The sequence below is a fragment of the Anopheles maculipalpis genome, chromosome 3RL (genome assembly GCF_943734695.1).
Source record: "Anopheles maculipalpis chromosome 3RL, idAnoMacuDA_375_x, whole genome shotgun sequence".
Lineage (NCBI taxonomy): Eukaryota > Metazoa > Arthropoda > Insecta > Diptera > Culicidae > Anopheles > Anopheles maculipalpis.
In genome coordinates, this window is record NC_064872.1 from 56,967,550 (window position 1) to 56,982,456 (window position 14,907).

At 45.6% G+C, this 14,907-nt stretch overlaps 5 protein-coding genes across 5 annotated transcripts in view; 3 read left to right on the plus strand and 2 right to left on the minus strand.

Moving 5' to 3' along the window:
* LOC126562565 (D-aspartate oxidase) overlaps window positions 1-14,907 on the minus strand; it is a 199,821-nt gene that overhangs the window by 91,641 nt on the left and 93,273 nt on the right. The gene's annotated exons all lie outside the window — the stretch shown is intronic.
* The window catches only part of LOC126562960 (charged multivesicular body protein 4b), a 130,014-nt gene that overhangs the window by 40,324 nt on the left and 74,783 nt on the right, over window positions 1-14,907 (plus strand). The gene's annotated exons all lie outside the window — the stretch shown is intronic.
* Window positions 1-14,907, plus strand: part of LOC126562961 (charged multivesicular body protein 5) — a 225,250-nt gene that overhangs the window by 6,185 nt on the left and 204,158 nt on the right. The gene's annotated exons all lie outside the window — the stretch shown is intronic.
* On the plus strand, window positions 572-13,543 carry LOC126563656 (retinal homeobox protein Rax). Its single transcript, XM_050220301.1, has 5 exons — window positions 572-774; window positions 5,542-5,695; window positions 5,772-5,901; window positions 12,729-12,816; window positions 13,066-13,543. Exons 1-5 carry the CDS (start codon window positions 576-578, stop codon window positions 13,521-13,523), a joined length of 1,029 nt encoding a protein of 342 aa, XP_050076258.1. The 5' UTR covers window positions 572-575; the 3' UTR covers window positions 13,524-13,543.
* LOC126562838 (serine protease SP24D-like) lies at window positions 13,901-14,884 on the minus strand. Its single transcript, XM_050219427.1, has 3 exons — window positions 14,663-14,884; window positions 14,196-14,580; window positions 13,901-14,135 (listed from the first exon to the last, which is right to left on the minus strand). The coding sequence occupies exons 1-3, from the start codon at window positions 14,878-14,880 to the stop codon at window positions 13,971-13,973; spliced, it is 768 nt and encodes a 255-aa protein (XP_050075384.1). The 5' UTR covers window positions 14,881-14,884; the 3' UTR covers window positions 13,901-13,970.

The following is a 14,907-nucleotide window of genomic DNA, read 5'->3' on the forward strand; positions in this document are numbered from 1 at the left end:
GTGTTTACATGTGTTGGTGAGAATTTGAGGGTTACTTTGCTTGAAAACTGGCACAGGTTTTCAAACTGCAACGGTGTTGGTAACTGCTCGAAAGGGAGGAAAACTCTATTTTGAATGTTTTTAATATTTATTCGAGGGTTCCTACCGTGGTACGGTCACTTCTAGGCAGACATTCGTGTAGATCACTTCGGGAGTCAGGGTGCATTAAGGGTCGTGAGAATTGGCATTTGTGGTTGCGATAAATGATCGTGACGAGTGACGTGGATGGATGTGATTTTGTAAGAAGGATTGCAAACAGAGATCAGTAACTAAAAACGATTTTGAAACACAAAAATTGGTGCGAATCGAAGTGCAAGAGTGTTGTGATTGAATGAAGTGATCGTGTAAGCGTGCCTCAGAAATTCAACCGAGTGTAAAGTGAAGAAACTGTATTTGGTGAAGGTTAAACTTGAAAACTCGTCCAAAATCACCATTCGGTTTAAAGTAGGAAAGCAAAAAAAAAGCATAGACTAAGATCTTCCAACACTATAGTAGGAAGCGAAGTGCATAAAACCATCCCTTAACGGTTGAATCAAATGTTGAAGATGATGTCTGGAGCCGTGCACGCCGAACGCATCATCCGCGCACCGCCACAGAGCAGCGCAATTTCGAAGCCGAGAGCAGTCTACAGTATAGATCAAATACTGGGCAACCATCACCATACGCGAAGGACTAACAGCAGCAGCACCAACAACAACAACAACAGTCTTACGATTAACAACAACAACAGCCCCGGTATGTACTTCCTTAGGCACAGCTTTTGTCCCTTATCACGGTCGCATAAAGGGCTGCCGTATTTATCGCGTGCATGCTAGCGATCACTGTACGTGGAAGAGTTGCACCCAATCAAGAGTAGTACACGACGATTTACCACCCTACACGGGCCGTTTTGTAAACGGTGGGAATCGAAACATTTGGCCTGGGTAATTGAGTATCGATAATCTAATAAATCAATTAATGCCAGAACCAACGATCAGTGCGTTCGTTGTTTGGGGGATGGTTGAAACGAATATTAACAGACCCGTGCCCGCCGAATGACACACAGAAATTAGGGAACTAGCACTAATGCGTCGGAAGTGAAGGAAACGGTGTAAACGGTTTGTCCGTTTGCTCGGAAGCCCCATTTTGTGTTGCTGTGTGGGACGAGCGAACGCAAATGAGATATTCACATGAACTGTTCGTTCGCACCGTCGAAAGGAGCACAATTCTAGGGAGTGACACGATCAAACCTACCACCTGTGTTTTTCGTATCGATGTTTGTGAAGGGGCAAAAGGGAACCCCTTTTTGTTGGTCTTGTTTTGGGTTGCTTTATTGAACATCATTAGCGATTTTAGTAAAACAGAATAAATGTGGAGTGAAAACGGTAGGCGCCTCGGGATGGTACAAACAGATGATAAATAACATGTAACTGTGCCCCAATCAGCAGCTGTTTATTTGTACCACCGGGAAGGACATTCTAGTTATTCCATTTATCGTTGGGACACACTAATGAAATGATTGTTAGCTGTTTATGTTTCAATAGTGTTCCCATGATGGGTATGTTGTTTGGATATAAATACAACAAATCAATCTAGGTTTATGAATTCAGGTGCTATAATTCTATTTCTGAACCAGTCCCTGAAGGGGTACAAAGGAACTGGAAGTAATTTATTTGGGAAAACATTAGAACTGGATGTAGAGCTCCATTTTCCGTCTGGGACCACATTGTCCGTTCAAACCGGAAACAAAATACATGAATTATTGTTTGTTGAAACATTTTGAGGAAATACGGAGCTTTCCTGTCATAAAGCAGCACCATATTTGGTGCATTTGTTTTTACTTTTCTTGTGCTGGAGAGTCATAAACATGTTGCCCGTCCGGTTGGCGCTTCTACACCGCTTGAGGCTTGTGTGTTCCACAATAATAATGTCAGCGTCCGTTCCTGCTACGCTTTGGGAAGGAATCGATTACCTAACAGTGTCCTTAAGTGTTGACCACTCAGTCAGGAATTCGTGAAGAGGGCCATAAAACAATTTGTCTAATCACTTACCTGTGCGAATCTGCTGGGATCCGAGGGATCCCATCTGGAAGAAGACATGGTTAATACAGCTTACGGTGCACTGTTGTTATTATTACGGCTTCATATTTCATCCCAGCTGGTCCGATTTCTGTAAGACCATCGGAAGGATGGCTCCAGAATGGTGCTTGGTAAATCCTTCTCTCGCACTCCGCACAAAACCTCAAAACCCTTAAACGCTCATAGAACAGGGTTAAGTACCTGTTTGGGTGGCTTACACTTCGAGGGACGAGGTGCATGAATTAATTAGGAATTTGTGGTTACCCTTTTCTTCCCATTTCGTTCCTTTCGTTTGGAAACTCCACCAAAATGGATGTATGCCGTGTAACGAAGCCATCCTTTCGATTTTTTGTCCCCTTCGGACCCCGGTTTGGCGTTATTGCTTGTCCAAACAAACCATAAAAGTATGGCTCCGTTCCGTTTCTGCCTTGCGGTAGGTGTTAATATCAGCACCAATGATGGAGAAAAAACCTTTAACCTTTCGGTAAAGCTGTTGTGACGCATGAGGCACGATGCGATGATGCGTTTCGCGGCAGACAACAGACGGGTAATATTTATTTCCTGTCATTTCCAAGCGTTTTATATCATCAAAAGGCTATTGGGAGGATTTTTTCCGATTCATTTCCTTCAACAATCTACCATAATTGGAACTCGTGAACGAGATACAGACGAGATATATAAACACGACCCCTTCGCCTTTAATTGGTCTGCAACGACGAGATTTATTTGTCCCAGCGCTCCACGGGAGATTCATTGAAACTTTTTAATGAGAGCAGAGAATGACAACCAGCAACGAAAATAGAAAACACCGTGTTGGTGGATCGGGAAACTCTTTTTTATTGATTGGTGACAACAATTTTCCAACCGCAAGTGCTATGAATGGTGAGTGGCATGTACACGTGTGTTTCGTTTGATCCTACGCATCGGCAAAGATTGATTGTGTGGCTGTATCTGGTGAGAAAGCAAGCAAAGCACTGTACATCAGAAGGAAGCAGAGGGGTTAAAAGGAAAGCCCCCGGAAAAAAAGTGTCCCGGAAAGTCCTGCCGCTTTACTTGTTGCCCTCGGAAGATGACAAACCACAAAGCGAGTACATATTTATATCAAACTTCCGGAACGCCTGGAACCGATCAATTCATGCCGGTATTGGTGTATTCCTTCGTGAGCTGAACACAAGAATCGTGGCGTTGCTGTTGCTTGGCACCTGATTGCGGAAATTGCGTATCAAAACCAACCATCAGACCAACCTTTTCGTCCGGAACATAAAAAAACGCACACTTTCTGATTGAATTATGACGCTGTGCAAACTTATCGTTATAAATTCGATTTCGAGGATGTAGATGTTTCCGATTGACACTGGTTAATGCTCGTTTGCATCCTCATGCGCCTCGTTAATGTGCGTTGCATTACCTCCCACGGTGTGCTCGTTTTGTCCCCATCTCTGGTTGTGCCTGTGACGCTGTCGTCACACTCCCGCCCAAAAAAAAAAAACCCCCTTCGGAAGGTGGTGGATTTTAATATACTCACAATTAGGGCCACACAACGCAGCGGGTGACAAACGCGCACGCCACCGTTCGTCCGGAACCTGCGGACGCAAATTATGTCGTCGAATGGCTGCCGATGAGCATGATGATGACGATAATGTTGTCGCTGGTTTGTTTGAAGGATAATGCTGTGCTCTGACGAGCGGTGTTGTGGGGGGAGGGGATCGGAACGTCCGTTTTTGTTGTGACATTTCATGCGTGTGGAAGGAAGAAGGTTGATGTACGCGTTGTGGGCGCGATCGCTCAAGCACAATCCATATCAGCCTTCGTTGACAATGTTTGTACGAGTTGTTAAGCGGTTTATTGTTAATAAAAACTGGCCCCTTTCGTAGGGAATGCTTTCGTCGGAGGGTCGGTTGTAGCATTATTATTTGTCGTATTTCTGGCTGTCTGTTTGGCTTTCGAGTTCGTCCTGCTGCGTTTTTTTTTTACTTGCTTTGCACGATGAATTGAGCACGAGGCCGTTGTTTACAGGCACACAAAGAGGTGAGCATGGTATAATGCGCTCTCAACAATTTAATTTGTGCAGCTTGGAAAGGGTGGGGACCATCGTGGAAGCAATCGGGATGCACCTGAGGTCCTTATCGCGGTCCGATGTATCGGTGTGGATGGGAACATTTCCTCTACCAGTTGGATTATTTATTTTCCTCTTAAACTACTTGTTTTACTTATCCGTACAAAAGTCCTCTCCCTTAATGTATGTATGCAAATTTAAGAGTATTGGTACAAATAAAATTTGACAGCAATAGCGCAATCAAAACTTGCTGCTATCAAAAGTTGAGCTATTAATGCTTTATTGCAATTCTCACTTCCAACCCGTTGCCAGGCTGGATCAGTAATAAAAGAAAAACCTTTGTTCCGATTGTGGCAGCACTAAAAATAGTGCCAAATAGCGCAAAAAAGCCCGATGTAGAAAGGAAACAAAAAATTTATATAAATCCAACGGCTGGGCCCCAAACACATCCCGTAGACCCGCTCGAGGAAATAATAAATCGCACTCCAAAAAAGGGCAAAAGAAGCAACGTGACGGTTCTCTTGCTCCCACACATACGCATCGGTCATTTGATTGGCCAACTACGGGATTTTTTTTTCAAATATGAAAATCGAGAATCGAAAAAAATGAATCCAAGCGTTTTGAAAGAATTTTTGGACAAACGAGATAAAACAACAGCAAAAAATAAAGCTCAAATCCCCAACACACACGACGGGAAAGCAAATCGGCAGAAACAGGAAAGCACATCGAAAGGATTATGGATGCTCGGAAACGTTTTCCGGGTGGTGCAAAATTTCGTCCACCGGCTAGCAAACGGATGATGATGGAAAATGGCCAACAGTCGGTCGGCCCCAATGCCCTGTTCGGTCGGTTTTTTTTTTTGTTTTCAACACGAAACCTTGGAAAAGGATGATGATTATTTAATTGGTGCATTCATTCGAACCAGGAGACCCGTACGAACACGTACACGAACACGGACAGATCTTTTTGGACGTCGTTCCATTCGCAGTTCTGGAAGGATGTAGTCCGGTGATGCGCTGATTTCTTTTTTATTGTTTTATTTGAACCATCTAAGGGGCATCCTCACATCCAACACAAATCAGAGGCCTTTTTTTCGTACGCTGGTCAATCGATTGATGGTGCGCTCGGTTGGTAAAAACTCATTTTAAAACGTTTTATTATTTTTGTATTTGCCCGCAAGCTAAGCTGGAACGTCGAACAGGCGACCAACGAAGTACGATGAAACGAATGCTGGTTGCTAGCCTTTTACACCACCAAATAAATGATAGGAAATTGCATTTTTGTTTTGTTATAGAACGCATCCCAAGCGTAGCAGACCAATCGGGATGAATTTGGTTTGATTTTTTCGTGTGTCTCATTTTGGGGTTATGTTTTGTTCTTTTTTTACAGATCATGAAAATTCGCTCAAGCGCGAAGGATCGCCGGTGGAGGTGCACGATAATGGCGTCGATGTTGACAACGATGACGAGCTGCCGATCATGGGTGACATCGATCCGATGGATAACGATCCGAACGATATGGGCCGTCCGAGAAAAATCAGAAGGTAAGACACTTGAGAGGTTTTCACAAAAAGAAACTCCTATTCACCAAGTCAATGTGGCATCTTTCCGTCTCCCTAGATCTCGGACAACGTTTACCACCTACCAGCTGCATCAGCTGGAGAGGGCGTTCGAGAAAACGCAGTATCCGGATGTGTTCACCCGAGAGGAGCTGGCGATGCGGTTAGACCTTAGCGAAGCTCGTGTACAGGTAGGTGGATGCGTCCAAACTTCAAACTCTGACCCCCTAACCAGCAGTTGTTCAAGAGTCCGCCAAAACGCTACGTACGCTGTACGGTTGGATAATCGATCACGCATCGGTTGCAGTGGTCAAAATGGACAGCAATGCGGTTTGGCACGGGTTTTCCCAACCTGTAGCCGAAAGTGTAAATCTCATTACGCAGCGTGTTTAATGGTGTGTTCGATGGTTCAAGGTGCGCCATACCCTGCAGCAATGCACCAAAAACCACCCCGGCAGACATTATTAGGCACTAATTGGTCTAACACATCCCATTCTGCCGCTGCTACTATCACGCTTGCGACAGTGCAGATTTATGTAAATGGTTCTGGAATGTTGCTTGGTCGTGTTGCAGCTTTTTAATGCAAATCCGATGGATTTTCCTCCCCGATTTTGCAAATAAAACACAATTACGGTGAGTGGCGGTGTCGGGCATTACACCGAACCAGTTTTCTAATATGATAATTGTGCTGGAAACCTCAAATTACAATCACAGTTTTGTTCTGTAGCTGAACAGCGAGCGACAACAAAAAAAAATTTGAAACAGGTCACACGCACTTCATTCCTGCTATTTGGCAAACAAATTCTGTGCTCTTTTCATTATTCGCTATCTGGGTTTTGGACTCGACTCCGGTAGAAAAAAAAAAACCCCCGTAAAAACTCACTTTCCGGCACGATCGGTTTTTGTGTCATTGCTGCGCGTTCCTCACGCACCGTCCAATGTTTGCCCTTTGCAATGTGGCGTAACGCGAAATCGGTGGTGTGGATCGTTTTGCGTTCGGGATTGCGCAAATCCCAACTACTGCCGCCAAGGATCGCGAAGGGAAAATGTACACACCGGTGCCAGCAATGGGAAACGCCAGGGTTCGGCTTTTGCCTCAATTTTCATTTCGGCTGTTAATCCCTCCGCCGAGTGTGCAGGAAGGAAGAATCATTGCGGGAATCCGGCAGGACTGTGTAATTGAAACCGTTTTCTATTCCCCCTTTCCGGACTTGCTTCCCATCCCGTCACACCGGCCATCCTATGGATGGCTTATGGATTTGTCAACCCTCGTGGCGTAAATAGCTTCCTCTCGCGGGATAATGAGCGAACGGCGCATACTGACCGTAAAGCCCATTGTGACGATCGGTATTAATCGCTTTTAATAAACTTATAATAAACATTTTTCACATTCACATTCCCATTCGTGCCGAAGACCCGCGGGTCTTTCCCCGGCGTGGAAAACACTCCTGTTTGACATTTGACGTTGCTCCCAAAGGGCTGCAGTTCCCGGCGTGCATACGCTTATTTGTGTGTGTGTGTGTGTAATGTGAGAACATGATTTATTAGGGTCTGGGTGCCGAGCTGCCACGCAGCGCCTTTTCCGTTTTTGTCCGGTATGAGTGTGTGTGTGTGACTGCGATTAGCATAAATTTGTTCGCTAATTAGTGAAAACTATTCTACACGCGTATTCCGGCTGCTTCCGCTGCACGGCCGGGATAAGCGCGCGTTGGCAACATGTTCGAGGCGGGGAATTTGTGTACAGAGCGACAACAATCGAACCGGTAGCCGGTATAGAGATGTTTTTGTCCGCCAGTCAACCGCACATAAATTTCATTATCCATGCCATCTTGGGAAGTGTAGAAAAAGGAGCGAAATCAGACCGATGTCTGATCGTATGTAGCGATAATGTAGAAAAGTATTACTGGCTGGGTTCTGTCAGCACTTGAAATAATTGTGGCAGAGAGTGTTGTTGTCGAGAAGGTTGTATTTGGCTTGATTGGCTCACGGCAGACATAAATTTAGGCGCAAGGAATTATTAATGGGATCATTAACCGTTTTGATGGGAATTTAGCTAGATTAAACCGGTGTATGTTTTATGAAGCTAATGGAATCGTTTGGAAAACTGGAATTGTAAAAAATGTACTGCTGTTGGTGAGATGCTCTGTCTAGCAGTAGAATAAAACGAAGGAAAAACATTCAACCTCGGTTCGTCCTGTCAGTAGCAGCGTTATTGTGATAGGTTTTATGTAATTGGCAACAATTTTCAACTTACGCTCGCTGACTGCCACAATGGGACAGTCCCAACGATGATGGTAATGGTAAAATGGACCCATTAACGGGTTCCTTCATCCACTGGGGCTTCTCCACCGTGCACAGCGATATGGACTAATTGCAGTGCTAAATTGCATTCAATTAAATCATCCAAATCGGCACAAGTTCCTTCCCCGAAGAGATTTTCCTGAAAAGCTGCGCTAATTAAATCAGGCTACAGTCGTAAGCCTGCTGGAAGTGTTGCGCTGTACCCGTAAGAAAGCCCAACCGTTGTACTCACCGTGTACCGTGTGCATTAATTGCCATTATGAGCTATTAAATTTAGATTTCACATCCTTCCAACACGTCGCATTTCGATTGGCGGGAAGAAAAGTGAGAAAAATGATAACCGAATGCTTGTAAAGGATGCTTTTTCCCCAAACAGGCACGGCAGCACTCCGTGGGCGACGACTTTATTTACAGCGTTTTGGGCTAATTTTCTTCCATCTCGGATATCCGTCGTTTAGGCGCGCTAGGGCAGCATGTTGCCCGTGCCGAGCCGGCATGGGCCCGGACGATGGGACAAATGCACTGAATGGATGCGAATTACGCGAATGCATTAGCTCACTTTCCGGCCGTTCCGGACGAGTGTCCTGTCCACGGTGGTGGGTAGAGTACGGGGTGCCGATCGTTGAGCTCAACAACAATAGATAATCGTTGTTCGTTCCTGTTCTGTCTTGTGCGCACGTGCGATGAGAAATATGTTTAATTGAAATGTAACAACATAACCGTGTCGTGTGGGGCGCCCTTTGCAAACGGAGTCTGGTCTGAAGCGAACGCTTGTAGGACGCAACGATCCCCTTGCAAACGCTGGCCGCCGTTTAACGAATGTCAGCGACGGCATAGGGTGGTGGAAAACTCAAAAAATCAAACGATGTCAATTACATCGGATTTAATGAGCTTAAAAATGTGCCGATCGGTTTGTTTGACGAGTTGGAAAGGGCACGCAACGAAGCTGTGTGCACCCTATCGGATGTTGAACGCACCGACGCAGGGCGTTAGGGAGAGCTTAGTCAAATTGAGTTTCACTTTCAATCTGAATGATTTATTTTTTTTTCGCTCAGTATTTTGTGTAGTTCACAATGAAATGCAGCTTGGTTTTGTGGGAAGCTTACAGCGAGCAAATTGACCCTTTAATAGCAAATTGACAGTGTGTGTATGTCACCGTCGAGATAAGATAACACTTGTTTACACCCATCGCAAAATTAGGATCACATGAAACTGGGACTGGGACGAGTTTTTTTTAAACTGTTATTTATCCTTCCATCGTCACACACACACACACTCTATCGCTTACACGAGATCTTGTTCCACTAACTATGGACACAACATAGCTTAATACGGTAACCGTAACGACTACTTTGAAGTGGTTACACTCCTTCCCAAGCAATGGCAAGCGATGATCGCTTTATTTACGCGACTAGTACTGTGTTGTGTGTGTGTGTCCCACCCTTTGGTGGGCCACTCAACCATAGTGCCGTAAGAAAACTAACCTGGACCACGCGAAATGAAGCAAGGGGTTAACAATTCAATCAGTAAAATTAATTTAATCCTCAATCCTATTTTAAGGTGAATTAAGATGAAATTTAGTTGTTGACTGCGTGCAGGAGGTTTTAGACAATCGTAAGGAGAGTAATAATAGAACAGTACACGCTGGGTAAGTCCCACTACACGGTATGGCGTAAATTGTGTCCCGTGGAAAATTGTGCTGAAGGTGGATTTCCCTTCTTTTTTTTGTTTTGTTCAATTTCATCCTCTACAAAAGAGGGTGTTTGAAGAGTGCTTAGGATTGTTTATCGTTGCATTCGGTTGCCGCTGCCTGTATGGAGTGCGTTCGAGTTCGTTTTTTGGCATCGTCTGAAGAGGCATTCTGCAGAGCTGCAGAGGATATTCATACCACGCTAAAGACTTACTCCATAATGGACCGATTATTCGTACGTAATTTGCTGATTGATCTCTGATGAAGCAAGGATTAAGTTGTTGCTAGATAACGCCGTAGGAAAAAAAAAACTACCTCTGTATTGGAAATGTATTAAATAAGGAATCTTTCCCCCACTCAGCACGAGTGATCTAGAATGACCTCCCGGTTCGAGCAGAAGGTTAAGAGACTGTAGCACGAAGCACTATCCAAACAGGACCAATAATCTGCTTTTAATGTAATAATATCAACTTAATACACACATCACGCATCCAGCCCTCAGGACGGGCATGACCGGGTGTGACCGGCCGCGATCCTTTTCTCGGTGGCGTTGCGTTCGATGCGAAAGTTTGATAGGTTACTTCCGGACGGACGGTCTGCCCTGCGAGATTTCATATTAAAAGGCCATTTCTGTTTGTTTTCCTATCATCTCAGCCATATCAAACAGCCCTTAATCGATATCCAATCAGTGAAGCTGAACAACCCAAGCCCGGTACGCTTTGTTGCGTCACTTTGGTTTGGTTTTTGGAGGAGGGGGGACCATGATAGCTTTTGGCTGTTTTACCGTTTTTATATTCTAGATCGGTTAGTTTGAGCTTCTCACTTCTCTAGCTGGGTGGCCATTTGTTTGGGAGGGTATAAGTGAATAAATATGTTGCCGCCACCCCTACCACCCATCGAAGGACCTTGAATGATCCTATAGGTTGTGCGAGAGAATTAGCGTTAAAGTTCGTTTTAATTAATTTTCCTACCGGTAGCCCGGCAATGTGGTGGTGATTTTTCCCACCCATCGACCGAGACGCTCAACATTAAGTGCACATTTAGCCGTTGGCTAAATACGACCGTGCCTACCGGTTTTCTTGCCTTCCAACGCTTCTTGGACAACCAAATAGCTAATCGTATTATCGACACGGTGAGGCGCACCCGAAGATCGATAGGGCACCGCTGCGATTGGAATATTGGCCGAATAGGAATGCATAATTAATTGTTGGCGCACTCGGTGTCCGTCCGTCGGCGACAATATCGTTTTAATGGAAGACATTTGCATATTTGGGTGGTATCGCATTTCGACTTTTTCGATGAGGGTTGCGATGAGCGATTACCTCACCTTTTGATAAGCTTCACGGGGTTCTGTTTTGTGTTTGTGTGTCTGGCGGTAACATCATCTCGAATGATTCGAAAGCTCTTTATGAATCCTGTCTGATTTATGTTTGAAGCGCGGAAGCGAACGACGCACGACTTGAAATAATTCAATTAAGCAAAACGCTATTCAATAATCGCTTGGAAGCGTGTAATTTCACTCCCCATCCCGACACTAAATCGGTACCGTTTTATGATGCCATATTACATTCATTAATCGTACTATTGTGCGGCCAATTAACTGGCCTGGAACACGTGTTACATCGATTCGGTCACCCTCCGTTTGCTGGGTGAGCCGATTGCGGGATGCAGATACGCTAGCTAACCGGCCATCTCAGTGCATAAACGAAGAACCACAGCACAAATTGATTCAATTGTGTACCTTGTGCACGGAAAGAAGTCCTGGCTAGTGGTACTTTACAATGGGCGTCCTGCAGCCCGCACAATACTGGCCAATCGGAAATTCGTCCTATCGGTTGGTAGGGTTGAGGGTTAGGAACATGCGCTGCTACTTGCTTCGGAAAATCGGTTCATCCTATTCGATTTGCTTGTACCACTCGTGTTAACATCTTTCCAGCGGCTAAGAGGGCTAACGTCTCATCCGGAAGAAGGTGAGATGTCTTGTACCTTCGGTATTCGCCCCGGTGATTTACTAAGCAGTTAAGGATCCCAATCAATTTGGTTCGGCCCGGCACTCTGTACCGAATGGTAGGAAGAATTTGATTGATTCCATCTTCCGGAACAGAAATGCTTGAAATTGTTCCAATTTTAACTGCATCCGGTTGTGGGGTAGAGGGTAATCCTCTTGGACAAAATTCTTACCATTATGTGATTTAGCATCGAGCGCACACTTTACTAGCGTTTAGTTTTGGCTGGCTGAAAGGATCCTTTCCGTATCCTTTCCGCATAAACATGTTATTGTGCCTGGCCCGAACGGAATCCTTTTGGCCGGAAGATGAGACGAAGTAGTTTCTATTGAGTGATCGACGGCTACCATCAGTGGCTGTATGATTTGCGTGGCCCTGCCACTGCTCATGTTCTGTACCATTTTAATAATGAACCAACGCTGCGTAAAGGGCGACAGTCGCATCATTTCCGGTGCGTCGTCGTCGTCTCCAACGCGCTTGTCGGCCGTCCCGTTGCTCATATCCGGTTTCCGGTCGTCCTGAATGGTACGGAACTTAGTCGAGCCGTATCCTGCCTGCTGGCTGCTAGTTGGAAAGCGTTGGCGATGATAATTGATGGAAATAATTGCTTATATTGTCAATTAGTCACCGTCTGCTTGCTCTCAACGATCTCTACCAGTTCCGGGGCTATTGTGCTGAAATCGGCCATCAATTGGATCAATTTCAGTGTAGCACAGCGCGGACCAATTAGCGTGTTGCATGTCGACAGTGGTCGTAGGCGCCACCGGTTACGTGTGCCCGGTGCCCTTAGTAAGATCCAAACGAGATAATAAAGTTGTCCGAGAAGTTGTTTCGTTTCGCTGCCCGCCTCGTCCCAATCGTCCCATGTCCCCGTGACGGTGTCAAATGCGTTGACACCCTCGATAAAACCGGTCATTATAGCGTGCGCGGTCCGAATGTCCGAAACTGGTTATTTATACTAGCATTGTCTTATGGTTTTTTTTTTTTCTTTTCTCGGTCTGTTTACACCTTCAATTCGCAGGTTTGGTTCCAAAATCGTCGTGCAAAGTGGCGCAAACGAGAGAAAGCCATGGGACGGGACACATCTGCCTTCCTCCATCACGAACAAGGTAATTATAAACATTCCGACCCAGGGGTTTGATCCTGATGGACCGTTTGTACATCAAGTAAGGTCGACTCTATTAGTATGACCACTCCGAAGTGGTCATTCCCATTTTTGGTGACCTTTTATTAGGAAGCAATTATATACCGATTATGACGATCAACACCATCTCGTCAGCAATCCCGACAACGGCAATAATTAACGGTCATCTCACCCCTCTCTCTCTCTCTCTCTCTCTGGGTTTTTCTTTTCATAGGAATGCCTGAGTTTCCGCTGGCACTACCGCTAACGCACAACATACCCCATCCAGCGCTTCCGACCGAGTTTTGGCCACCGAACTTTGGCCTACATCCCTCGCTGCTTCCGGGTACGCACGGGTTGCTGCACCCGAACGTGATGCCCAACTACAAGATACCAAACTTCCACGCAATTCTCTCGCAGTACATGGGTCTCAACAATCTGTTTGGTGGCTACCCGCAGAATCTCAGTATCAACACACGCATCAGCCCCCAGAACAGCCCCAAGGAGAGTCCCACCAGCGTGCCCATACCGGGAAGCGGGATCGGTCTCAACAATACGAGCAACAGCAGTACGAACAGTGGCGGTAGTATGCTAAGCAGTAGCAGCAGCAGCAGCAGCAGCAGTAGTAGCAACTCCAACATAAGCGTCGGAAGTAACAGCAATACCAGCAAAGAGTGCATCGTCGAGAAGTAAGAGCGACGAGTGGCGGGACGAGCAGATAAGAACGCGATGGCGCGATGATGCAATATGTAAGAGGACGCTAACGTGCAGGAACATATTATTTAGAATTAATTGGAATACACATTTCCTTACACAGCACTGGCTGGTGTTGTACATTGAATCAGAGCCATGTGCTTCACCACATTCGTATACGTGATTTAAGTTAGAAGGGTTTTGTTTTGTTTTATCGTATTCGTTTAGTCTGATAGCCTAACAACAAGCAGAACACAAGACACGATCGTAGTACAGTAAAAAAAAAAAGGATAATCAGTGAATACCGCGCGTGTTTGTATTGGCTGCTAACCAGATGTGTACATATATTATTTAAAGCGCAATGGAACTGTTTAGCAAGATTATAATGTTAGGTTGCGTCCATGATAAGAGCAAACACATGAATAAACGGTTATCAACATCAGTGAATCACTGTTCCGCTGGCTCTGCCTCGAGTACCGACTGAACCCATTCGCTGAAGTACCCGACGTCGACGAACACGTCTGGCTGGCCTGTTTCACACTTGTCCCCAACGGTGAAGCTTCCAACGCCGACAAGTTGATCCTCAAACACGGCCGGACCACCGTAATCACCCTATCAAGACGCCGCAGTTAGTGGATGTGAAAGAACAATAAATTTAGGGAGAATACATACCAAACAGAATCCAACACCGGCACTCGTATCGAGACAGAAGACACCTTCGTAGTACTCATCTCCCATCGCCTCTCGGCATTGTTCAGCCGGCATGGAGGTTAGCTGGGCATATTTCAGCTGGAACGCCATATTACCTTCCACTGTACTGCGCCCGTAGCCAGTGACGGTGGCCAGTAAGTTTTCGCCGAACGTTTCCTGCCCAAATGCAACCGGGCGGGAGGTGTGCGAAAAGTCAAACTTACGTCTCACCTCCACAACAGCGAGATCGTACTTGACGCCATGATCATACTGATCGTGAAAGTGAACTGTTTTGATGCGATTATATCTGCCATTGGAGAACAGTTTTTCAGATCCATAGAACACGTTCAGCTGCTCCACAGGTAGTCTATCATTTATGGTATACAAAGCAGGGAAGATATTATTTGTGATAACAGTGTCATTGACTTAGATCCTTCGGCAGTACTTACGGTTCACCGTCACTGAAGAAGCAATGGGCAGCGGTAAGGAAGAATCGTTCGTGTACCATAACGCCTCCGCACAATGTTTGGCGCTTCATGGTTAACGCCACTTGGTACGGGAACTGACCCCGACTGGCATCAGCTCCATCAGCAACACGGCTCAACACACCACCGTGTGCAATGCTAACACCCAAAAGCAATAGTACGAAACTTGCGAAGAAGCTCATCTTGACTACCGTGCCTGTGACACACCG

Bases quoted from the DNA above. Each gene is read 5' to 3' on its own strand.
- LOC126563656 (XM_050220301.1), top strand. From the start codon at position 576: ATGTTGAAGATGATGTCTGGAGCCGTGCACGCCGAACGCATCATCCGC. The intron at 775-5,541 runs GTATGTACTTCC...CTTTTTTTACAG, and splicing joins TAACAACAACAACAGCCCCG to ATCATGAAAATTCGCTCAAG. The intron at 12,817-13,065 runs GTAATTATAAAC...TTCTTTTCATAG, and splicing joins CTTCCTCCATCACGAACAAG to GAATGCCTGAGTTTCCGCTG.
- LOC126562838 (XM_050219427.1), bottom strand. From the start codon at position 14,880: ATGAGCTTCTTCGCAAGTTTCGTACTATTGCTTTTGGGTGTTAGCATT. The intron at 14,581-14,662 runs GTAAGTACTGCC...CATAAATGATAG, and splicing joins TTCTTCAGTGACGGTGAACC to ACTACCTGTGGAGCAGCTGA. The intron at 14,136-14,195 runs GTATGTATTCTC...GCGTCTTGATAG, and splicing joins CCGGTGTTGGATTCTGTTTG to GGTGATTACGGTGGTCCGGC.